Source organism: Sinohyriopsis cumingii, chromosome 2 (genome assembly GCF_028554795.1).
Source record: "Sinohyriopsis cumingii isolate HCF-2022 chromosome 2, ASM2855479v2, whole genome shotgun sequence".
Taxonomy (NCBI): Eukaryota; Metazoa; Mollusca; class Bivalvia; order Unionida; family Unionidae; genus Sinohyriopsis; species Sinohyriopsis cumingii.
In genome coordinates this window covers 48,535,681-48,563,312 of record NC_142962.1, presented here as the reverse complement: position 1 = coordinate 48,563,312, position 27,632 = coordinate 48,535,681, and the positions used below count along the sequence as shown (strand labels likewise).

Sequence of the window (27,632 nt, the reverse complement as noted above, 5' to 3'; positions counted from 1 at the left end):
CTTGATAACTAAGTAAAACATACTTATCATCACATAATGTTCTTTATCTGAATTGCTATCATAGGGTCATAACTGATATTTTAGTGGAACATATATAATACACATCTTTTGTTTTCAATTGAATGAGAAGGACACCATAGGTGTTAACTACCTTGTACTGCAATGACTTTAGGCTGGCTGCAGTCTTTGCTGTCATACCCAGGGGGACAAAGGCAGAAGTAGTCACCCTCCATAATGAAACACCTGGCTCTGTGTTGACAGGGGTTGGGAGTACACAGGTCTGTGTCAATCTGTAAAGTAGAAATATGGACAGCACTGAGATATGTTCAAACACCAACAAAACAATGTATATCTACATAACTTGTATGAGTAGTGCCTAGTCTATCACATTTTTTATATGTAATTTTGACTGGGCTAGGTGCCTAATGTAATTTAGACAGGGCTAGGTGCCTAATGTAACTTACACTGGGCTAGGTGCCTAATGTAATTTACACTGGGCTAGGTGCCTAATGTAACTTACACTGGGCTAGGTGCCTACATATATTTTCCAACAGTCTGCAATTTTGTTTCATTTCATTTTAGTAGCAAGTTTTCTTCTATAATCTTGAAAAAAATAAAAAAATTTGTTTCTGTGATCACTGCATTTTACTTTGGAGCTTCCAGTTCGAGTCTCGGATTCAGCCAATGTAGGTATGTGAGAAAGCTTGCCAGTAGCTTCTCGTGGGTTGGTGGTTCTTTACAGGGTTTTCCTGGGTTCTTCCTCCACCATTAATAATGGCTGCCATGTATAACCTATCATGTGCTGAAAAATGGCATTAAACCCCACAACAACAACAACAACAACAACAACTTTGGAGCTTAACTTTTACTTGATCATTCATTTTATTATGAATTATGAATTATTATGAATTATGAATTTTATGTTTAAAAGAGTGAGATCCTCGTTTTGAATTTATTTGTTTTCTACAGTTGTAGTCAATGATGCATAAAGAAGCATATATGGCTTTGATTTTAAAATAATAAGAAAACCTAGATAAACTGTGACATATTTTAAACACATGTTTGCCAATAACTAAATAACTTCAACCTCGAAACTTTATCATTTGCAAAGATCTTCCCTGGCCTTTAATAATACACAAAAAAATTTGGACAAAAAAACCCCTGTTACAATCAACTTTACATACAAGGAATTTCTCACATGTGATCAAATGTGGAAACCTGGATATTTTTAGCTTGAGATCTAAAGAATGATTCATTAATTCTGAAGTTAGTTTTTTCAAAAGGTGACAAATTGATTTCCAAAAGATGACCAGTCAATGACAGAGATCTTACACTATAAATGGAGTTTAGAAAAGGGAGAATGGGGATTCAAGTGGGGAAGAGGCAATATTAGAAATAACTTGAATCAAGGATGAATAAAGTAGAATTTTCTCCAACTGTCATTCATATTTCAAAATAGGCTGACAGGTGCTTCAAGTTGTGGATTAAAGTGTATGGTCCCAAATCTTTTAAACAGGTATACAAAATTTACATGTATCTTGCATTTTAAAGATAGTAATAATAATAATAATAATAATAATGACAAACATGCATACACACAGACAGTAAGTTATTACTTCATAGCCACTGCCTGCAAATTCATTTGAAGATGGAGAGATGATCTGCACAGACTCATCCATTCTTTACCACTGTCCTCTATTAACAGACAGATATGCAAAACACAGAGATAAATTATTAAAGAACCCATGAACAGAAAGATCAACAGGAAGACATAAAAGCAGGAAAACACATGAGTCATTGCCTGGCAGCTGTCTGGACACTAGCATGAGTATCCCAATATAAAATCCACACTCATTTTTGGACATGGTCCTCTAGCATAAATACAGACTGATACAAAAACATATGTGAGGTAGTACCTGAATTGTAACCTCTAATATTACTGTCATGAATATTTCTAAACCAGATCTCATTTTTTATGACATAGACCCATCACATACAGTGTACACAGAGATGGATATGACAGTGGAAATAGTGTTCGACAATTGTGGCCTGTTATTAATTCAGGACACTAACGGGAATACTTCTCGAAATGGTCCAAACACTCTCATCATTTCTGACATGTCGAAGACTGCCAGAATTAGAGACATACAGTAAGAACCTGACCTTATGGCCAGTGCATTAGGTGGGACACTGACCAGACTGTCTAGGTACAGGATCCAGATTAAGTCCTTCTGACAGCTACCACACATGAAAGCAAAAGACAGATCCACAGACTGACAGAGATGAACATTCAGACCTAATGACACTGAGTCAGCACCTGACAGTTTTGTCCTGTTAATCCATCTGGACATTGACAAGAGTACCCTGGAATCAGGTCTATACAGATTCCCCCATTCTGGCACGGGTTGCTGGCACACTCATCCACCTGAGTCTGGCAGTCCCGTCCAGTGTACCCGGGTGCGCATATACACCGGTAATCACTTATTAAGTCCTGTAAATAGAAGAAATAAGACATCATTTAAAACTGTGGTGATATTTACTTCTTGTAGCACTAATTTACATCTGAGTCAATAAAACAATCCATTTATTTTTCTTTGGTAATGATCAATGTAGAGGTTAATATGTGAATATGGCATGTGTGCAAAAGAACTCACTGACTTACTGTGGACAATTGAAAATTTACAATTTAATGTCAGGTCATTTCATCAGTAATATCATTATCTACAGCAACATCAGTTATCTCACTGGATGAAGATGTTAATGTGGTAAATTATCTCATTGGATGAAGATGTTAATGTGGTAAATTATCTCATTGGATGAAGATGTTAATGTGGTAAATTATCTCATGGGAAGAAGTTGTTAATGTGGTAAATTGTCTCATTGGATGAAGATGTCAATGTGGTAAATTATCTCATTGGATGAAGATGTTAATGTGGTAAATTATCTCATGGGAAGAAGTTGTTAATGTGGTAAATTATCTCATTGGATGAAGATGTTAATGTGGTAAATTATCTCACTGGATGAAGATGTTAATGTGGTAAATTACTTCAGTGGATGAAGATGTTAATGTGGTAAATTATCTCACTGGATGAAGATGTTAATGTGGTAAATTATCTCATTGGATGAAGATGTTAATGTGGTAAATTATCTCATTGGATGAAGATGTTAATGTGGTAAATTATCTAATGGGAAGAAGTTGTTAATGTGGTAAATTGTCTCATTGGATGAAGATGTTAATGTGGTAAATTATCTCATTGGATGAAGATGTTAATGTGGTAAATTATTTCAGTGGATGAAGATGTTAATGTGGTAAATTATCTCACTGGATGAAGATGTTAATGTGGTAAATTATCTCACTGGATGAAGATGTTAATGTGGTAAATTATCTCACTGGATGAAGATGTTAATGTGGTAAATTATCTCATTGGATGAAGATGTTAATGTGGTAAATTATCTCACTCATGGATGAAGACCAGATTGACGTTAATCAGAATCTACAATTTATTTTCAAAAGAAAGAATATTTATAAATCTTATATAATTATCTAAAAAACATATTCAAGGAACATTCTTTCCTTTAAAGTGTGATCACATATGACTAATTTTATTAATTTGCAAGATAGGGATGACATGAATGTGAATCAATGTAAAAATCATGGCTTACCATGCATACTCCACTGTTTTGACACTGGTCTGTACAGTCATTGATATCTGTAAAGGACTTATAATATCAATGAAGATTTTGACAGGTGAATCATGGACTAAATCTAAATATTGCAGTTTTAGATGATTATCAACAAAGTGTGCGACTGATTCATTACTAACAGACAAAACTATGTTGCCGAGACATTGCCAACTTAGTCCCTTAATGTAATAACGCTTTATTTTATAAAACAAACTAAAATCTTTAAACCAGATATAAACACCTCATTTTTGGAAAATGAAGTGTTTCCTTATGTTAAACTGTAAGTTCACAAATAATGTTGAAAATGTGTAAATACAACAAATTTGTGAGCAAACATTATTGGTATCAACAGATTATTTTCAATACTTTCATAAGTGTCAGAGTATATCACCTGCAGTCAGGGCCAGATTTAGACATGGTGAAGTGCTAAGCTATGGGAAGCTGTAGAGGCCCTTTTTGGTAAGTATTAACAGGTTGTAAAAAAAAAAATCTGAAATTTTGAGAGGCCTTGTCAGACTGTGATGTCCTAATCTATAGCTGGTTTAGCTTATGCCTAAATCCAACTCCCTGCCTGTGCTTACAAAAACTGTCTTAAGTTGTGTACAAAAATCATCAATACAAGGAACATCGTCACCTTTTATTCTTCAACACATTAAGATTCAATACCCACACTCAGATCATCGTTTTGCCTTTTTTCACTCCTTTCTGTCCCATCACAAATGAGCTATTGGAGGTTATTGAATGTATTGCAGATTATCATTTATCCTTTCAGTTCACTCCTTTTGGTCCCATCACAAAAGAGCCATTGAGGTTATTGGATGAGTTGCAGTTTGTGCCTACTCAGAACTATGTATGGCTAGTATTGACACACATAGTCACAAAGGCTAGCACCATGGCACAGAGATGAAGAACCAAGACGTACATTTCAATCACTTTTTAAAATTTTGCCTTTAATCTGCCAGTGCAAAAACAGTACGCAGGTTTAAATGCCAAACGAGGTCATGTTAAGTTTCACATGTGACAATTTGGTAGCTCATATTCTTCACCAGAAGGTTAATCACCTGTAAAATGATGGCTTTTTAGGCATACAATTTGAACCAAAAATCATTCACATGTCTATTTTGCAAAGTGTTTTCACATTAACATCTAATTGAGGTTATTCATTCTTCAACTGCCATTACATATGCTTATTTCACTCATAAATTGCAAAACGACAAGTCAAAGCATAGTTTCCATTATTGCAGTGTTGGAGTTTTAGCGAGACATAACATGCATTTTCCAAAGATAGGTGATCCAACAAAGCATCCTTTGGCATAAGAAGGTTCTTGCAAACAAAATGAATGGAATAAACTGGCCTTTTTTATGTTAAAATAACCAATGATATTTGAAAGCTGAAACATTTACCAATAAACAGTGACAGAAAAAGCTATAAAAGGATGCATCATTTTATTCATGCTCATTTGTGCTATATAGGAAAAAATTAATCTCCAGATGCTAAGACACCATTAAAAGATTATTAAATGGAGAGAAAATACATTTCAACGGTATACAACATATAAAGATATATTGGCTTTAAAAAAAAATCAAGGATGGCTTTGATTCTTGCTTAAAATAAAGGTAATCTTAAAGTCAACCTATTATCAAAATTGCTGCTTACATTTTTGAAGACATAAAATTCAGCCAGAGAGACTATAAAATACCATTTATATCCTCTCCCAACTGAAGGAAACAATCCTCACTGACCTTTATAAATTACACCGCATTATTACTACTCTATACATCGTCCCAGGTTCCGATTTCTTTCTGTTATTTTTTTTCTATGTTGTTCTCTCTCTTTCTGAAACACCATTTGTTCGAGTCGCCGATATAATATAAATATCTCTCCTTTCCTATGGACTTACTTGTATCACAGTTTTTTCCTGTCCATCCCGCCTGACATTCACAGTGGTAGTCGCCAAGAAGGTCCTGACATGTGACGGCATTCATGCATGGTTGCCCGGCACACTCATCTGAGTCTAGCTGGCAATGTGTGCCCTGTCGCCCAGTGGGACATAGACACTGGTACCCATTTACTCGGTCCACACATGTGCCACCATGTAGACAAGGCTCAGACACACACTCATTGATGTCTAAAACAAAAAGACGGATATGCAGTTCTCACAGATTATTACCGATCTCTTCAGTACAATTAAGCATTCTCCTTGAAATGTTCTTCATCAAACAATATATGCCTTGATATGTTTCTTTACCTGATTTGTCATCTCCCTACAATAAGGGCCCCCGACAATTACTTTACAATCTTTATTAACCTCTTTGAAGAGCAAACTCTTTCAAACTCTGACCTAGGTGACATGGAAAAGCCGTGGATATCAGCATGACAATGTAAGCGTGCTGAACCACTCGAAACGTATAGCTACAAACAAGTAATTTTAAAAAAAAAAATTCAACACTAAAAATCTTAGGGATTGCCACACCATGACATATTAATTAAAAAGCCTATTGGTTTCATTATGAAAACATTACGAAAAGTGCTCACCCATTTGACAGGTGTTTCCAGACCAACCTGCTGCACAATTACACATAAAACTGTTGTGGATATCCAGGCAGGTTCCCGAGTTGTGGCAGGGGTTGGAAGAGCAAGGGATGTGGGCTAACAAAAGAGGTTAAAACAAACATTTAACACTGATCTGAATGCACATCTACCAACAGGGAAACAGTTACTAATTTATTGGAGAGAACCCACTAATAATCTACAGGAACAACTCCAGTTTCTGTATACTTGTAGGTATGATATATATGTTCTTTTATGTTTACAATGTTTTAATTTATATCTATATTTTATTTTAGAGCAATGGACTTTGTAGTCTGAAATAAAGAATTCTTATCTTCTTATCTTATCTTATTTAGACCTAAAAAGACGAAAATACAGAGATCAAAAACAAATACATTAATTCAAGATATATAGCATCGTGTATTTATACCAAATATAGATCTCGAGTGAAATAATATTTGGAAAGATCCATTTTAAACTACAATTGAATGAACCTGTCTGTCCACTCTCTAGAAGTAATTCAAAATAACTCTCTTCGTGTATCAAATCTGAAGAATCTGAGATCAGAAAACAGTGGCATCCCTTTTTAATAATAAATGAAATATATGATATCTGATCCAAAGGAAAACGTTACAATTGCAAGAAGTATTCACCCATAAAACCTTCAAAGCCTATTACTGACAAGGGTCCAGTCTTCAAAACCTATTACTGACATGGGACCAGACTTCAAAACCTATTACTGACAAGGGCCCAGTCTTCAAAACCTATTACTGACATGGGACCAAACTTCAAAACCTATTATTAACAAGTGACCAAACTTCAAAACCTATTACTGACAAGGGACCAAGCTTCAAAACCTATTACTGACAAGGGCCCATTTTTCAAAACCTATTACTGACAAGGGCCCAGTCTTCAAAAACGTATTACTGACATGTGACCAAACTTCAGAACCTTTGTAACTGACCAGGGAACAACTTCAAAACATATTCCTGGCAAGGGACCAAACTTCAAAACCTGTTAATGGAACCAAGCTTCAATACCTATTACTGATAAGGGACCAAGCTTGAAACCCTATTACCGACAAAGAACCAAACTTTGAAACCTATTATTGACCAGAAAGTAAGCTTCAAAAAACTTTTTACTGACAAGTGACCAAGCCCTCATTTTCTCATACTTCATGAAAAAGTAAGCCAATATGATGTAAACAAAACTTCTAAAATCCACACAAGGTTATGAGACCTGATCAAATACATGGTGGAGTACTAAAGGAGTGTAAAAGCATACCAGCCCCATTTTTATAAACATATTTCAATGAACATAGAATATTGGTAAGGAAAGACTGGAAATATACCACTGTAATTCACGTATTCAAGAAAAGCGAAAACTATGACCCTGGAAATTACAGACCTACATACCTTACATACACTACATGCAAATGTCTGAACATATCGCTATTACTAGAGACTAGAGACCTACATCCCTTACATGTACTACATGCAAATGTCTGAACATATCATCGCTATGACTAGAAAGTACAGACCTACATCCCTTACATGTACTACATGCAAACGTCTGAACATATCATCGCTATGACTAGAAATTACAGACCTATATACCTTACATGCACTACAAGCAAACGTCTGAACATATCATCGCTATGACTAGAAATTACAGGCCTATATACCTTACATGCACTACAAGCAAATGTCTGAACATATCATCGCTATGACTAGAAATTACAGACCTACATCCCTTACTTGTACTACATGCAAATGTCTGAACATATCATCGCTATGACTAGAAAGTACAGACCTACATCCTTTACATGTACTACATGCAAATGTCTGAACATATCATCGCTATGACTAGAAATTACAGGCCTACATCCCTTACATACACTACATGCAAATGTCTGAACATATCATCGCTATGACTAGAAATTACAGACCTATATACCTTACATGTACTACATGCAAACGTCTGAACATATCATCGCTATGACTAGAAAGTACAGACCTACATACCTTACATGTACTACATGCAAATGTCTAAACATATCATCGCTATGACTAGAAAGTACAGACCTACATCCCTTACATGTACTACATGCAAATGTCTGAACATATCGCTATGACTAGAAATTACAGACCTACATCCCTTACATGTACTACATGCAAATGTCTGAACATATCATCGCTATGACTAGAAATTACAGACCTATATACCTTACATACACTACATGCAAATGTCTGAACATATCATCGCTATGACTAGAAAGTACAGACCTACATCCCTTACATGTACTACATGCAAATGTCTGAACATATCATCGCTATGACTAGAAAGTACAGACCTACATCACTTACATGCACTACATGCAAACGTCTGAACATATCGCTATTACTAGAGACTAGAGACCTACATCCCTTACATGTACTACATGCAAATGTCTGAACATATCATCGCTATGACTAGAAATTACAGACCTACATACCTTACATGCGCTACATGCAAACGTCTGAACATATCGCTATTACTAGAGACTAGAGACCTACATCCCTTACATGTACTACATGCAAATGTCTGAACATATCATCGCTATGACTAGAAATTACAGACCTACATCCCTTACTTGCACTACATGCAAATGTCTGAACATATCATCGCTATGACTAGAAAGTACAGACCTACATCCCTTACATGTACTACATGCAAACGTCTGAACATATCATCGCTATGACTAGAAATTACAGACCTATATACTTTACATGCACTACAAGCAAACGTCTGAACATATCATCGCTATGACTAGAAATTACAGACCTACATCCCTTACATGTACTACATGCAAATGTCTGAACATATCATCGCTATGACTAGAAAGTACAGACCTACATCCCTTACATGTACTACATGCAAACGTCTGAACATATCATCGCTATGACTAGAAATTACAGACCTATATACCTTACATGCACTACAAGCAAACGTCTGAACATATCATCGCTATGACTAGAAATTACAGACCTATATACCTTACTTGTACTACATGCAAATGTCTGAACATATCATCGCTATGACTAGAAAGTACAGACCTACATCCCTTACATGTACTACATGCAAACGTCTAAACATATCATCGCTATGACTAGAAAGTACAGACCTACATCCCTTACATGTACTACATGCAAATGTCTGAACATATCATCGCTATGACTAGAAAGTACAGACCTACATCCCTTACATGTACTACATGCAAACGTCTGAACATATCATCGCTATGACTAGAAAGTACAGACCTACATCCCTTACATGTACTACATGCAAACGTCTGAACATATCATCGCTATGACTAGAAATTACAAACCTATATACCTTACATGCACTACAAGCAAACGTCTGAACATATCATCGCTATGACTAGAAATTACAGACCTATATACCTTACTTGTACTACATGCAAATGTCTGAACATATCATCGCTATGACTAGAAATTACAGACCTACATCCCTTACATGTACTACATGCAAATGTCTGAACATATCATCGCTATGACTAGAAATTACAGACCTACATCCCTTACTTGTACTACATGCAAATGTCTGAACATATCATCGCTATGACTAGAAAGTACAGACCTACATCCCTTACATGTACTACATGCAAATGTCTGAACATATCATCGCTATGACTAGAAATTACAGGCCTACATCCCTTACATACACTACATGCAAATGTCTGAACATATCATCGCTATGACTAGAAATTACAGACCTATATACCTTACATGTACTACATGCAAACGTCTGAACATATCATCGCTATGACTAGAAAGTACAGACCTACATACCTTACATGTACTACATGCAAATGTCTAAACATATTATCGCTATGACTAGAAAGTACAGACCTACATCCCTTACATGTACTACATGCAAATGTCTGAACATATCGCTATGACTAGAAATTACAGACCTACATCCCTTACATGTACTACATGCAAATGTCTGAACATATCATTGCTATGACTAGAAATTACAGACCTATATACCTTACATACACTACATGCAAATGTCTGAACATATCATCGCTATGACTAGAAAGTACAGACCTACATCCCTTACATGTACTACATGCAAATGTCTGAACATATCATCGCTATGACTAGAAAGTACAGACCTACATCACTTACATGCACTACATGCAAACGTCTGAACATATCGCTATTACTAGAGACTAGAGACCTACATCCCTTACATGTACTACATGCAAATGTCTGAACATATCGCTATGACTAGAAATTACAGACCTACATCCCTTACATGTACTACATGCAAATGTCTGAACATATCATCGCTATGACTAGAAATTACAGACATATATACCTTACATACACTACATGCAAATGTCTGAACATATCATCGCTATGACTAGAAAGTACAGACCTACATCCCTTACATGTACTACATGCAAATGTCTGAACATATCATCGCTATGACTAGAAATTACAGACCTACATACCTTACATGCGCTACATGCAAACGTCTGAACATATCGCTATTACTAGAGACTAGAGACCTACATCCCTTACATGCACTACATGCAAATGTCTGAACATATCATCGCTATGACTAGAAATTACAGACCTACATCCCTTACTTGCACTACATGCAAATGTCTGAACAAATCGCTATGACTAGAGATTACAGACCTACATCCCTTACATGTACTACATGCAAACGTCTGAACATATCATCGCTATGACTAGAAATTACAGACATACGCCCCTTACTTGTGCTACATGCAAACGTCTGAACATATCGCTATGACTAGAGATTACAGACCTACATCCCTTCACTACATGCAAACGTCTGAACATATTATCGCTATGACTAGAGATTACAGACTTACATCCCTTACTTGCACTACATGCAAACGTCTGAACATATCGCTATGACATGAGATTACAGACCTACATCCCTTACTTGCACTACATGCAAATGTCTGAACATATCATCGCTATGACTAGAAATTTCAGACCTACATCCTTTGCATGTACTACATGCAAACGTCTGAACATATCGTCGCTGTGACTAGAAATTACAGACCTACATACCTTACATGTACTACATGCAAACGTCTGAACATATCGTCGCTAACAACTTCATGAATCACCCAGAAATTAATAACTCTCATTGTTAGAAACAAAGCGACTTCCAAGCAGTACAGTTGTGTGAAATCCAGGTATTTGTGGAATTCAAACAGGATAAATATACCTATAATATTACAGGTAAAGCAAATAAATTTATTATGTTCTTTAAAAGAAGCTGCCAAGGAGTAAGATAAAACTTAGAATTTATATTTTGTGTTTGGGACCCAAAAGTTTTCATATTTGGATTGTTGTTGTTTTCCAAAATGAAAATAAGCGCTTCGTCTGTCACGCACATGGCATATAGCAGTATAGTATGACTATTCAAGATCGCATGTGTTAATCTACTGGCTATATCACAGCAAAACATTTAATGAAAATAAATATTTAGTTAATTGTTTAGACTTGTTTTGCATAACAATGTGCCACTGTATTAATGATCGTGCACATCTGAATATACGCATGAAACGGGGGGGGGGGGGGACACAATATAGTGGTATAATACGCTCAATACTTACATATTTCGCAGTTTATGCCAGAGAAACCTTTTGTACAGATGCATTCATACTTGTCTGGTGCTTTGTTTCGACACAAACCACCATTTTGGCACGGCTCATGACGACAATAGTTCAGATCTGCGTGAAAAAGAAGAAATGTTTGATCCATTTCCATACATGACTTTTTAAACTCAACATCAAAACACCTTTTGCAATTCTTTATCTTTACAACTGTATAACTGAACTTTCCGTTGGCGCTGCCAAATAACCAGTACTGTGCTGACCAACAGTTAATGTTTACTGTACATATGACTGTTTGGTCACAAAGTAAGTAACAGAACGAAGCAAAACCAATAAGATTTTGTAAAACTTAATTTAATTATCAAAGATATAAATGAAAATTTGAGAGGAAAACTTACAGGATTATGAATTGAATCCAAAATAATCCTGATAAAATTCTATTAAAGATCAAATTAATGAACAGTTCTGTATAAATTTCAAAACCGGAAACTTACTGGTCCTACAAGAATCGTGACATTATCAAAATGTCGTCGTCCAGAACTTCTTTGAATAATTCACAATAGTTCAAGAATAACATTACAGTTCAAATAACGAGTATTTTCTACTTCCTCTGAACAGCCCCAAACAATGTTTTTTCCTCTCAACTAATATTTTTAAGTACAACATAAAGCGCCGTTTGCACACTTACAAAAGGAAAACAAGAAATGAGGATGGCTCCAAAACAGGAATCAATCTAATTGCTCTTTTTTTAATTCTTATATTCTAACTTTTATCACGACTATATTTCACTAAAATAAGTAACATATTTTACTGATTCATGTTTCATTAGGGACTCGTGTATCTTTTAGATCCTGTCATATATATATATATATATATATATATATATATATATATATATATATATATATATATATATATATATAATTGTTATGACGATGCATATCATTTATTACGTTACGTAATGACGTAATTGTTATTTTAAAATAAAAGACGTCATCCGTTTCTTTCAAAACATTTCGTGCTGAAGAATCATAAATTAGATGCTAAACTAGTTGCACAGAATTTTCGGCATTTGGTTTTTTATTATCCCAGGACTATATTTCACAACATACCCCACGTGACGGATCTTACTACTCAATTTATCTCGAACTTGCCTATTCATGTGATCATTCCAACCGATGGGAAGCTACTGAATTCTTCAAGAACCGACCATAACCCCATCATCAAATGAGAAATTAACTCAGATTCGTCATTAAACCGTATTATTAAGATTATTATTAATATTTGTCAAACATATATTTATATATCCTATGTAATTTTACGTTCTTAATAGACCCTGTCAAGGAGGCAAATTTAATTAATTATAATCTATATAATTTACTGCAATGAATAAAAATTACAAAAAATAGATAAAATAATAATAAACAAAGAATTAAAAAAGCGTTTCCACTTCACGAATAAAATAATTCCTTATATCCAATGAAATAAAAATGCGTGCATCCTCTTTTAAAACCGATTACAAAGCCGATTTTTATTTTCATTACCACAATACAGAGCGGTCACAGCCAACGAGTTCAGAGCGTAACGCTGTGCCTTTACCTTTATGGAGTATGGTTCTTTATTTTGTTTGTTTCTGCATTCAAACCTTAATTGTCACCTAATTTTGGTTTGCAATCAATATTCCTCGATGCCTGATTTCTCCATCATTTTCAAACATGATTATCAGTGTGTTGAGAATTAAAATGGCTCCTTAAACATTTTATTACTAGGTTTATCCATGTGTTTTTCCTAAAAATGTGTCTGTGGCTTGCAGAGTGTAAAAGGCATAGGATGCAGTAAGAATAACACAGAATATCATATAGCAATAGTTCACGTAAAAGAATTCATGTGAATTACTATTTCTTTTTTTCTAAAAGAGCTCATCCTTTGAAGCAGTGTTTCTGATGTTTGTAGTTCGTCCATAGACATCTGTTGATGGTGCCTCCTTACTATTTTCACAAATGTATACTACATGGTCTGCAGTCTTGCAATGTCAAAGATCTGTTCATTCAGAGAGAGAGAGAGAGAGAGAGTAGAAGAAGAAGAAGAAGAAATATATTGGCCTTAATATGGAAATACGTGTCTAAATAGCACACATTAAGGCAGATATATTGCAGTTTAGCAACATATGTTTTTTAAATAGCGCTTTTAACTCGCATCACAATCGTGTTTGAGAACGATGAATAAATCAGTCGTTCATTAGTGTTGATATCAAACGGGAATTAAGTGATAATTGAAATTGGACGCATCGTCTACTATTTATCTAGACTGCAAGCTTGCCGAGGATACACACAATTTACGTTTAAGTGTAGAAATAAGAGAAATGAAGAAAGAAAATCATTACATCTCACAATCATTAAAATATTTTGTTTAAAGATGCTACACTCTGAAGTCTGTCAGATGCAACGGCTATGTTATGCTCTAGTTACCACACCCCAACAGTATCAATCGGCGCATGAAATGTGATTTCGTACGAATAGTCATTATTTGGACAAAATATACAATATGAATCATCATATGTACAAACTAAATTTTTAAACGTCGATTTTCAAAACTGATTTGGGGCCCCAAGTGGCCGAGTGGTCTAAGGCGCTCTCCGTTACGGATCACTGCCATTCACCTCTGTCTGCGTGGGTTCGAGTCTCAGATTCGGCCAATGTGGGTAAGTGAGAAAGCTTGCCAGTAGCTTCTCGTGGGTCGGTGGTTCTTTCCGGGGTTTTCCCGGGTTCTTCCTCCACCATTAACACTGGCCGCCATGTATAGCCTATCGTGTGCTGAAAAATGGCGTTAAACCCTACAGCAGCAACAAGAACAACAAAACTTATTTGAAAATTTAGGAACTTTTATCGATGTATATGCATTTGTTAACTGCATGGGTGCAAAATTGAGAAAACCAATGCAAATCGAAGGCTTTTGCCCTAAAATATATGGGACATCGTGTTACAAGTCTGCGGCATGATGTCCCAGTGCTAGACATCACCATAAACTGCCACACTGCAGACATTGTAGTGATATGACTCAAAATTGTTTAGAACTACGTTAAAATCCAGATCTCTCACTCTCTCTCTCACAAACACATACACAGACGCACACACACACACGCACATACACTTAAAAAATATCGAATTGAAAGAAAATCCACGTTTTTTTGTGTGTAAAATACATCGTTTCCACTTCACACCTGAAATATTTCGATATATCTACTGAGAAAATGGCAGATATCTTTACATCTTACATATACATGTACATTGTTTTGTGATGAGAATATTTATTGAAAAGAAAATATATTGGGCCTGAAACATGGGTCAGTTTATAGATAGCTATCTGTAGACATTTTTTCAAATGTTGTTGATTGCATATGAAGCAATTATTCCGATGCTTATCTATTCCATATCTTCATCCAAAGTTAACTTATGGTACATCGACATAGTTTGTATAATACTAAAAGTCCTTCATGTCAGAGTACTTTCTGTCAAAGTTGGTCAAATTATGTTCAGCGATGTTTCAGACAGTTGGACCAAGCCTCATTTACTTCCACAAGATTGTGTTACTAACACAAGAACCACCACACGACTATTTGCTATTGGGCCATTAGTGTGCATTGAGACGCACAAATAATGCTTTGGTTTTGTTAGGCTCAGCTTGCTGTAAGATATTTTGCCAAAGGGGCTGTTTGTTGGGTTTCCTATATTACTATCACAAGACTGTTTCGACAGGTCCAAAACAAAGTAACTTGTAATACTAGATATACCAATGCTTGTATACTGATTCTGGATGCATCCCAAACAGCTGTCTAAATTCTTGTAATATTATACAAAAAATTCTCCTGTGAGAAACTTACTACAAAATAAGTCCTTCTATCAAATGTATATTTTAACATGGAGTTATTCGACAGGGTTCTATATAATTCCATTTTTTTTTATTTGGTTGTATTTTTGTTGTTGTGGGGTTTGGTTTGTTTTTTAAAAAAAAAAGCCTTCTTGAGATCACGGTAAGCGAAATTCGCCAAGTTGATAGAACAAAGTACTCTTTAAATGCCTTACTTAATTTCATTCTTAACAATTCAGGGCACAGTCCATTGTCGTAGATGTGTCTGTATACTTGTACATAAGATATAAATTATCTTTTATGTTTACAATGTTTTTACTTTATATTTATATTTTAATTTAGATGAATGGACTATGTAGTCTGAAATAAAAAAATATTGTGTAATATCGCTCCTGAATGATTCGTCGTTCCATATGATCATTGTGTGTTTGATTAGGGATCGTTGTCATATTCTACAGAACGTTTGAATATCACCCAGTAATGGTGCTACTGATTTTTAATGACACCAGTTACACCACACACTGTATCACAGAATAAATGATATCACTTTCAAAGACATTCAAAACTGAGATAATTACTTTGTCACAGCATTCCTCCCAAATAAGATCAGTTATACTACATTTGTAGCATAGTATTCCGCCAAGTTGAGATCACAGGTACATTACCTTTGTCGCACAGTAATCAGCCCAGATGAGATCAGAGACACATTTAGTCAATAAAGCAGGAATACAAATTTACCAATCTGTACTACTGATTTATAAAATTTAGCTATATTAATTGTGTAGTTAGCGATACTGCCATTTTTCTAAACTGGTGTACCTGTTACTATGCTAACGGTATTGCACTATCTGTACGATCGGAACTATTAGAAAATATAGTGCGGATAATAAATGTCTTGACTGACATGAGATAGCTGCGAACAACTGATAGACAAAGATATGGAGAAAAGAGGTCAAAAAGGATAAAAATATCAGAGCTATGAAGAAGAAGAAAAAAACGTGAATACAGTATGAGAACGGCAAATGCTACAGTTTAGATTACTATTACACTGAGAGAGTAATTGAAGATGATAATGATACTTTCGAATGAAAGTGTACTAAGCATGTAAAACTAGTTCTTTCTTAGTGAATCATAAAAGCAAAGTTCATACGTATTACGTCAAACTGAATCATGAGGAGAACAAATTGACTGGATAATACAGAAAAGATCAAATTTCTTAAAATGAGAAGTGTGTGTTTCTAAACGACTTGGAGGACCTACGAGAAGGAACAACGTCAATTTAAATTACCGAGGTAGATGAAAATTTATTAATTTAATCCTTTGATATTCTAATAATGAAAAATCGATATGTGTAATGAAAGGGCAACACTATACATAAATCATGATGGCTACATATGATTTGTCAGATGATAAATAATACTTCTCGGAGACCTTTGTGTCTCATGCCTCTCTATATACTGAGGTACAGACAAGTATCTAGACAGTATCCTGAAAAAAAGTAATTTATTTAAAAGCATACTAGATTCTAGCAATTATCAAATACTAGCCGTTATCCCTGTTCTATAGCACAGTTTAATGCCGATGTGTACGTTTGCATTATAATCCTACTCAGAAACATGCAATATAAATTATACACATTAGATACATTCAAAGACTATATTCTTCAAATGAACAGTTGTGATTCACTAAAGAGGTACAGTACTCGGTGTACTATGTCCTTTTAGCAGAGTCAACTTAGTTAGCTGCATGATATGGGACATGTAGGTGTGGTATAAGTTATTCGTACCTATCTGATTCAAGCATATCCAAAATAATTTTATATATTTCACATTTACTTTTAAATGATAGAACTATCTGAATATTCCATACTTCAAAGAGATGATAAATCATTTAACACAAATACTAATTACTAATAAACCTTAAACAGTTTAACAAAATTTGAAACAATTTTGACATTTCACGACATCATGATTGGGGATACTTAAAATGGAAGAGTTTAACACTTATTAATAGTCAAAGAATATTATACGACGATGAGAGTGACAGGAAAGAGATGAAAACGACAAATCGTGGAATAGTGGAAAATGGACACGATACAGTCATGAACAGCGAAGCTCTCAAAACAAAACCACACCAATGAATAGGCTGGTCATACCTTTCTTTCTACAAGATAGCATAGGACTAAGAAAAGGAGGGATAACAAAACATATCCAAGTACTATATCTTGTGTGAAATCTATAGTGCTTACTCAAGTTTCTAACATGACAAATACATTACATTACAATACAATACAATACAATACAATACAATACAGTATAATATAATACTTTGTTAATGTGCTTTCCATTTTAGAGATAGCTTCCTTTGTATTCTCTTATCATTATGATATTTTCTTTAGCTCCATTTTTCGACCAAATGTACATTTCTCCATTAGTTTTATATACACTACTAGCATACAGATTAATAAACTCGTCATTTTCAAGGTGAAAAAATGTCATATAGCCTGAGCAATAAAAAAAAATTTACACGTTTTTTCCCCCGTTAAACTCTCTAATTTTTAATAGCATTTTTTATATTGAACTATTGTCTATATCTTACCGTAAAGATTCATCTGTAACAATTTGAGAAGCAAATGTATCAACATCGTTAAGGTTTTCATCCATTTAGAAATCGTCCAATGGTCATTCTAACATTTTAATCTGGACAAGAATTGGAAAATAAATCATGGATTCATAGGATTAGCAGAATATTACACTTTTGATGAGCACCAACCAGAGTTGAAATTACCATAGCAAATGGAATTTGAAAGGAGATAACTGTTAAGATATTAACTGAGAAAGGGTTTGGTAACGTGAAAGACATAGTAGTAAAGAGAACACATGAATTATTTTTGTCTTCTAGATCAACAAAAAATAACATAAGTTTTATCTACATTATAGTTGTAACAGCTGTGGTGAAAACACGTCAACAAGTTGACAATCTAGATTCTTTGCAAACAGAACTCGAGCAAAATGATATGATATATAATGGTATTCGGTATTTTACTTGAGTTACATCATTTAAAGCCAGGAATAATAAATATGTAAGCTTTAAGTGCTCGTTTGACGACCCGTAAAAGGTAGTGGAAGCAGATGGGGTTGAATAAATGAAGAATTTCACAAATACGTCCCTACTGTCCTGGATCGGTACTTCCGTTTTAATTATTCAGTCTAATAAACGTACTTCAACTGTTTTGCAGTGGATGCATTTGAATCACTTACATCAGTTGATTTAAGTGGGATTGCGCCTACACATCAGTTTACTGCTTTGCTAAATCTGCAAGACATCTTTTTGGAACGCCAAAAGATCGTGATTATGAAAAACTGACTATAAAACTCGGTTATAATGAAATTAACAGCTTTGAAATCTTAAAATTTCTTATCATTTTCTCTGATTTCTTACTCAGAAGGAGTCTTGACATTCATAGTTCCGTGTTCGATTACCTTCACATATTTCAGGTTTTGTCCTTTACTTTTTAGGGTCGGAAAAAATCAAAGAATGCACACGGTATGAAGCGATCAATGTCTAACTTTTCGCCGCCTCTAATATCTTCTGGCTCTCTAAAGCCGAACAACCTTCGAAAGAGATCCATTAATTGAAAACATTGTAATTTCAATGCTGTATCATCTTTATACTATCCGTATCATCTATCTTGGTAGGAGTTTTTGCATATCAACTAGATCTGCTTGCCCTTGATCATATACCATGAGTACCATAGATCCCCCAAAATGGGAATCGTTCTCGCCTTTGCTTGTGTAGTGTGTAAGTCGATTGTTGGGCTGACAATTTTTTTTTAACTCGGCATGTTTAATATGCACAGTGTCTTACTTGTTTCGTTGCCACAGAACGTTTATGTTTGTAAAGACCACATTATGCTTTCTCAAATAAGTTTCATTGCCCATTTCTTTCGTAATTACATCTATTTAGATGAGTTACATTGCGGTGAAGCAAACAAATCTTTGAAAAAAGTTCAGTTATTTATGACTTGTGTCAGAACGTTTCTACGTGTATGCACTCAGTTTTGGTTATGTTATTTTTAGTCTTTCTTATATGTTTTACACACATGAATGGTTAAAAGTTTTGGTACAATGATCTCAACTTGGAAAATAAAATACAAGAAAATGTTTATATGTCTGTCTTTAAAAGACCTAAAGACTATTTTATTTATGTTTGGAACCCAGAAAAGTTGGTGGATGTATTAGATGGAACAATGTTGAATTACAAATTCTTACGTACTAAAATACTTGTATTAAAATTTCTTAAATATTCGTCTGGAAACTTATATTCGATATATGGAAAACATATTTTGCTTCATGCGTAATTCAACCCCAAATACTAAATTTATTTTGATTGAGTTTTCAATGTTTGAAAAAGTAGTGTAATTTTCTTCATGTTAAAGTGTCTGATCAAGGATTATTCATATCCCTTGAAAAAAGGAAATACTAACTTTCATGACTTTGTTCCTTTCGATGTGGTAAATGGGATAAGGAGGAGTAAAACAGATACATGATCTTCATCACACTTTATTCCGCCCCAAATACATCATCTTTATCACACTTTATTCCGCCCCAATACATTATCTTTATCACACTTTATTCTGCCCCAAATGCATTATCTTTATCACACTTTATTCCGCCCCAATACATTATCTTTATCACACTTTATTCCGCCCTAATACATTATCTTTATCACACTTTATTCCGCCCCAATACATTATCTTTATCACACTTTATTCCGCCCCAAATACATTATCTTTATCACACTTTATTCTGCCCCAAATACATTATCTTTATCACACTTTATTCCGCCCCAAATACATTATCTTTATCACACTTTATTCCGCCCCAAATACATTATCTTTATCACACTTTATTCCGCCCCAAATACATTATCTTTATCACACTTTATTCCGCCCCAATACATTATCTTTATCACACTTTATTCCGCCCCAAATACATTATCTTTATCACACTTTATTCCGCCCCAAATACATTACCTTTATCACACTTTATTCCGCCCCAACTGACAGCTTAGATACACTACCTTTGTCGCACAGTATTCCGCCCCAGTTGACATCGCAATTACACTGCCAGGGTGTGTTGTGACAGGAACCGTGCTTACATCCGGGGTAGAGGATACATTGGTCACATAGCGGACCCTGCCAGCCGAAGGCACAGCTGGAAAATAATATAAACACGGAAACGTTCTATACTTAATGAATGGGGGTCTTCTCCTGACAGAATTTATTACTGCTGTTCTTTTGGTTTTTTTTCTTTGCTTGGCAAGAGAAAAATTGATGCTTATCACATTGTAAATGCCAAGAACCTAAATATTTATATTCTATCTATACTTATGTAAACACGGATTCGGCTCAGCTGTCTCCATATTGTGTGTCACTGAATCTATACGCAGTAAAAAGTTATATTTGTCAAAGCCTTTGGATTCTGATATCAAGTAAAGGAACATTATATTTAGACGTTCCTTTAAAAGAATAAGAAATGAGACTGGATTCGCATTCAGACAGAGTCAGGGAAGATCACTGTGTACATGATATACAGTGAAGTTTGAATTACTACATATCAATCAGCCGTTGACACATACAGCATAATTAAGTAAACTCCAGGCATTGCATATTAAGAAAGCACGGTTATGATGGAAGTTAAAAAAAAGAGGCTGGAAAAGATACAGAACGGTAAATATGTTCTGACATTCGGTGAGAGGGACACATGTATCATCATTGTCAAAATACTTAACTAGAATCGAACATAGGCTTTAATTTCTTAGAAATAATGTGTCTGAACATAAACCTTAAGTTCTTAGAAATACCGTGTTATCCGTCTTGTCATAAAAATATCTTAATATATGTCTCGCCAACAGACAGACACACACACACACACACACACACACACACACACACAAACCGCCGAAAAAATTAACAAAAATGAACTTTCTAGTCATGTTGTGGTCTCAAATGCAGACTTAAATGCATGATATATCTTGTATTTGGTCGTATAAGGATCTACGAGTCTTTGCGATTCGATGTCTTTGGGATCTGAATTATCAGTCATTAGACGTGTAAATGAGTCTGACTAACCGACACATTTCTCACAACGCCAGACTGGATGATAAAGGATTTTTAAAAAGTGTTTTTAGTGTTTTTTACTTTTTATTTTTTTGTTCGATTGGTTTTTCTTTTCGCAAAACAAGATCACATTCTAGGTATATATCAATACACATGAGAGATATTTTAATGCCGTTAACATAGTTTCATCTAAATAAAATCAACGTGTTTTGTCAATGAAAGGCGAAATCATGCAATGACAAATTTAGGTGTAATCACAGACATATGGTGTTTTTCATACATCATAAAGGGCACCAATCCGTTGGCTTAAGTGATTAGAGCGTACGCCTCTGATGCGGGAGGTCGCGGATTCGAACCCCAGCCGAGTCCAAGCAAAGACTTATGAAAATGGTACTAACAGCTGCCTCGCTAGGCGCTCAGCATTAGTTAGTGCTAGGACTGGTCAGCATGGTGTCAGGATAACGTGCTTGGGTTGGACATGATACTACATGCCTACAGCATTATGCCCCAGTGCTAGACATCACTACAAACTAACACACTACAGACATCGCAGCGATATGACTTAATTTTCTTTTAAAGCTACGTTCAAAATCCAAATCACACACACACACACACACACACACACACACAAACACACACACACATGATAAAACTTTTTTGTATTTATGATCACTAGTTTTAAACATTTCACGTCGTTATGTTACACCATAAACCCTTATACATAAAGCAGCATATGAAATTGTGAAGCCCATTCCTCTACTGACCAGATATTTGATAAACCGGTAGGGTCCAGGTTAGTATCACAATTGTTCATCATTTAACTCTCTTCATACTCTGAGGATGAAGTCATGTGTGGGAAAATGCCATCTTAAGTCAACACAAATTGACACGAGCGATTTTCAGTGTGGACTTTGGGCTCGATCTAGAACTAAAAGTGTTTGTTACTAGTGACTCTTAAACATTGTATAATCTTCTTAATCTTGGGATACTTTGAATACCTTCAAAAAACATCACTGAGGTTTTGAGAAACCATAGCATGCAAGACGGTCTTCAAGAACTATAGCATATGATGCAGGTACATAGTATTGGCTGAAGTCAAAAATATTTTCCTTCGCAAGTGATTCATGCTGCCCAATATGGGAGCTCGACAAAATATAAAAACCTATAGTCAGGAACTACTTTCTCAAAACGCGTGTTAAACCTGAGGATATAATCTCATTTGCATCATGAATGTACACGCATAAATGGTGATATGGTGGCATCGTATGATATTTTCATCTTATTTTATAACAAATCTAGAGCTGATCGTTTATTTACCTTCATCAAATGACTCCATAAATCAATCCTTAATGAAGAAAGAATATTTATGAAAATATTATCTGGGATAACCTTCCTTATCAGGAATCTGTATTACAGGTAGCATCGATTAATGTTATTTTTTTAAGTCCATCGATTGGACATTAGACATGATATAAAACAGCTAACTGTCTGTCAACAGTTCCATGGTCCAGAGAGTGATAGACTGGGTTATTGTTACACGCACCGTTCCACACATGTTACGTATTGCTCGGCCTCAGATACGAATATTAGTTACACCCTGAACACAAAACTTCCCAAGGCCGTTATAAGAAAATATGGCGATGACGTCATGGTGCACATACGGGCACTGACCACGGGTACAGTATCTCAATAAGACATTGTTATGACTGAACATTAATACAACGGGCCATTAATGAAGCTGACAGATTATGGGTAGTTTTGCTAACACAGTGTGAACAAAGCAATTAATTTCAATCATGTGCAAATATTGCCTTTGTTTAGCTTGCATGAAAAGCAAACAAACAAATAAAGGAAAAAGGATAAATATAGAGTCCCAGTACAAAACATATGGAATGCAAATAGGACTCAAACTGAGAAATATTGATAATGAAAAATAAACATAAAATAATGAGAGTAAGCGATGGCAAGATTAGAAAGGTTTTACGCAAAAATCTCAACTATTGCATAAACACTGGAGATCTAGAAAAAACAAAACTTGAAACAATTACAAAATAGAAAGAAATTTTGTGACAAAGTTAGAAGTGAAGCCATAAAAGTCGACTTTTCTAAAGCTGCACAAACGGAAAAGCAACGATTTTTGGCCATGCATTAGACACTTCCAAGCAAATAAAGGTGTTTTATCACATAATTTTCCAAAACAAAATTATCAAATTATTCCGATCAGGCCCATGCACCAGAGATCTTCAATGATTTATTCATGAATGTTCCAAAAGATACTGGAAATAACTATCTACCCGACGATGAATGCAGAAGAATACAGGCCATAAAATAATTTTTTTTACATGCAACTAAAGACTTTACAGAGAAATCCATGCAAAACACTAATAATAGTTAAAGGTAATCGGAATTGATCTCAGTTTACGTAAATCATGAAATATGAAAGTCGATCACTGACTGGTCACATAACCAAACTGATAACTATAGCCTTAATCAGAACATTTTCCCAAACCAGACTCAAGTAACTCAACGATATCCCAATATACAATAAAAGCGAGACAATTGATGAACAAAACAGTTAGTGTTTTTACAACAATATAATTTTTAAAAAAAACTCGTTCAACGAGATATCTGTAACCACATTGCTCAATTACTCTAAAAATAGTTTGCATCTTTGCCTTTCTGCTTTCAAAAGAGTTTCAGCGGTTAAACTACGATATTTTGACGACCTGAAGAATTGCGCTAAGCCCTAGACGCAAAAGGAAAAAAACACAAAAGTACGCAACAGATGTTTGGATGGATTTATCCAAAGTAAGCGACTGTTTACCCCGCAAACGTCTTCTCCAGAAACAGGCAGCATATGAAATTTCAGATTACCTCTGACATTAGAGCGTGTATTCCTGAAAGACCGTGCCGTTGGTACTCTAATACCAGTGTCAACCTTGCCAGATTTATATAGGTGCTACTTCTTGTTTGCAAGGATAACATCTGTGCGTGAGGGTTTTGTCCTCAGTTTTCAAACAGACTGGTCCAGGCATTTTCTCAATCATGTTTAGCATATCTAAATTCTCGATGACGGACCGACATTTATTTTGGTTTAAAAGGTCAAATTGTAGGTCTCCTTAACAGAATAAAATTATCATAAAATATAGTAATTTTAATTAACAAAGTAATTTCAGTCCATAGTAAGCTTAGTTTTCTAGCATGTCTAGATTTTTAAACCGCTAGCTAACCGCCATTTATGTATCTGGATGGTTATTTCTGTTCATATATATTCAGTATGCTCCGGTTCGAGTTCCTTCTTTTGGATCAAATGTCTGAACGAATGAAAATAAGGACATGACCACCCTGTCCGGTACGGTCTTTGTGGAACATAACGGTGGCCCGGAGTCGAAGCAGTACATTGGGCATCGGCTAATGATGAATCAATCTTCGTTTCAATTAGCACCAATAAATGTACCATTTTATTGATCAAGAATTTTCACCAAATTTATAACGAATGTTATTTATATTAAGATGAGCCAGTAGAAAGTTTTTGGTTTTGTCTTTACAGAATTTCAGTGGTAAGGTGGAAAAGGATGACATCTGGTATGCGTTTGATTCTGCGTGAGATAGCTGTTAATGTTGAACAATTGCTTCTGAATCAATGAAAAAGGAATAGTAGAATTTACACACGCATTAGTTGTATTTCTAGCAAAACGAAGTATCGTCTAAACCGCCGAGTCTGTTAGACTAGAACACTTTGACTAAGTAGACTTTCGCTCAGCCCTAGACAACAACAAATATGCCGAATCTATTTTATCAAAAGCATTTGGCTGTTTAACCAACAAGCTCCTCCAGAATCTGGCAGCGTTCGAACTTCCATTTTCGACAGTAAACTTTGTGGCAGATTGCGTCTCATAAATGTAACTAGTTCACGGACAAATATCTGTAAAAGGGTAACTTATGGATCAATTATTGGACCCATTCTTTATAATATCTATATTGATGACATCTTATTTCATAAACAATTCTGATCTATACAAATATGCAGATAACAACGCACTTGCCTATGCTCACCACGACTTCAATATTATGGAATCTACTTTGGAAACGGAGTGCATTACATTGATTCAGTGACTTATCAACAATGAAATGAAAGCAAACCGTGTAAAGTCCAAAATATTACACCTGGAAAGAAGAACCAACGAATAACTTGAACCTTTATGTTTCAGCAAGGCTCATATATCTTGTGAAGACTTGGTAAAGCTAATCGGAGCCATTTTTGGACTTTAAGCTAAACATAAATCAGCCAATCACTGATTTTTGAAAGCAAGCAAATAATTATATGTGCTCAAACAAATGTGAAAATATCGTACCACTGAAGGAATACTGTCTGTGTACCACTCTTAACCAATGCAACTTCAAGTACTGTCATCTAACCTGGCATTTCCGCAGTCTCGCTAATATGAACAAACTTTCAAAACTCCAGGAGAGAGATCTAAAATTTATCTTTAATGATCTGAAGAAACCATATTCTGATCTCTTGGATTTGGCAAATGTTTTAACTCTTCACATCCAAGGATAAACACCACGACACCTGAAGTATTTCAAATTTTCGCCAAGAACTATTCGACATACTTTAATGGATCTTCTTACTCTTTTAGGTATGTAAACACTGTGGAGATCAAAAAAGGAAGAACATCGAGATATGGGCTACAGTCTCTTATATATGCAGCAGGAAAACTAAGGAATTCTCTCTCCAATAATCTACGAACTCCCTCAGAATATAAGCAATTTCAAATCCCTCGTAAAGACCTGGTCTAAGAACTTACTTTGTAAATGCTCCATATGTAGACACAAGTAAGCAAGTTACTTCTACAATCTTAATATAATGCAGGCTGAGCGTGTTTCCTGTGTGGCATATATGCTTGGATCATTTTGTTGCCCTAAATATTGGCTTGTGTTGCTTACACGCGATTTTGGATGGGGTTACCTCCCTTTGGATGGATTTTCCTCCCTTTGGATGATACCTTTAATAGCTATATGCTATATGGGGGCACCTTAGGTGTCACTTATTTGACCCATTCAGGGCCAACCCGACCATACAGCCGAACCAGGCGGTCGATTAGGGCGCCAAATTAGACGGAGCTACCTTTTTACGGGGTGGGGGTGGGAGTGGCGCCTAAGCCATAGTTCGCCTAGAGCACCAAAATAAAAACAACTTTTGGCTTGCCCTGGACCCATACATTTTAATATTTTTATTAACGACATCATCTTCTTCATAGATTACTTTTATCCGTATACATATGCAAATAACAACACAGTTTATGCGTACCACGACTTCAATATTTTGAAATCTTGAATGTGAAAGTGACTTCGTTATAATTAGATTATACATCGCAACGTTCCCAGATGTGACGTGGATGCTCTCACAGGTGAAAACAGAAGTCGGTACATTTATCTTTATACAACATGCAAGATACCAACCGCTATAATCAGAAACACTGAAATAAATTGAATTAACCTACAGTGAAAAAATTATCGGTACCATAAAATTTAATGTAAGTAGAATGCGAACTATATCATTTCTTTTGTAAAGTATATGTCACACATTCAACAATAATGATGGTTGAATATATATATATATATATATATATATATATATATATATATATATATATATATATATATATATATATATATATATATATATATATATATATATATAAATGGATTTATATTTGTAACTGTGCCAGGAAAAT

The 27,632-nt window shown here is 35.0% G+C and overlaps 1 protein-coding gene across 1 annotated transcript in view; it reads right to left on the bottom strand.

Moving 5' to 3' along the window:
* Positions 1–27,632, bottom strand: part of LOC149804792 (protein jagged-1b-like) — a 111,491-nt gene that overhangs the window by 25,804 nt on the left and 58,055 nt on the right. Inside the window, exons 6-12 of the mRNA XM_089934410.1 lie at positions 20,853–20,986; positions 11,904–12,020; positions 6,221–6,334; positions 5,586–5,813; positions 3,664–3,710; positions 2,318–2,491; positions 152–290 (exon numbers count right to left, since the gene is read on the bottom strand). Of these exons, the coding sequence (XP_089790536.1) occupies positions 152–290; positions 2,318–2,491; positions 3,664–3,710; positions 5,586–5,813; positions 6,221–6,334; positions 11,904–12,020; positions 20,853–20,986 (953 nt within the window). The remainder of the gene's footprint in view (positions 1–151; positions 291–2,317; positions 2,492–3,663; positions 3,711–5,585; positions 5,814–6,220; positions 6,335–11,903; positions 12,021–20,852; positions 20,987–27,632) is intronic.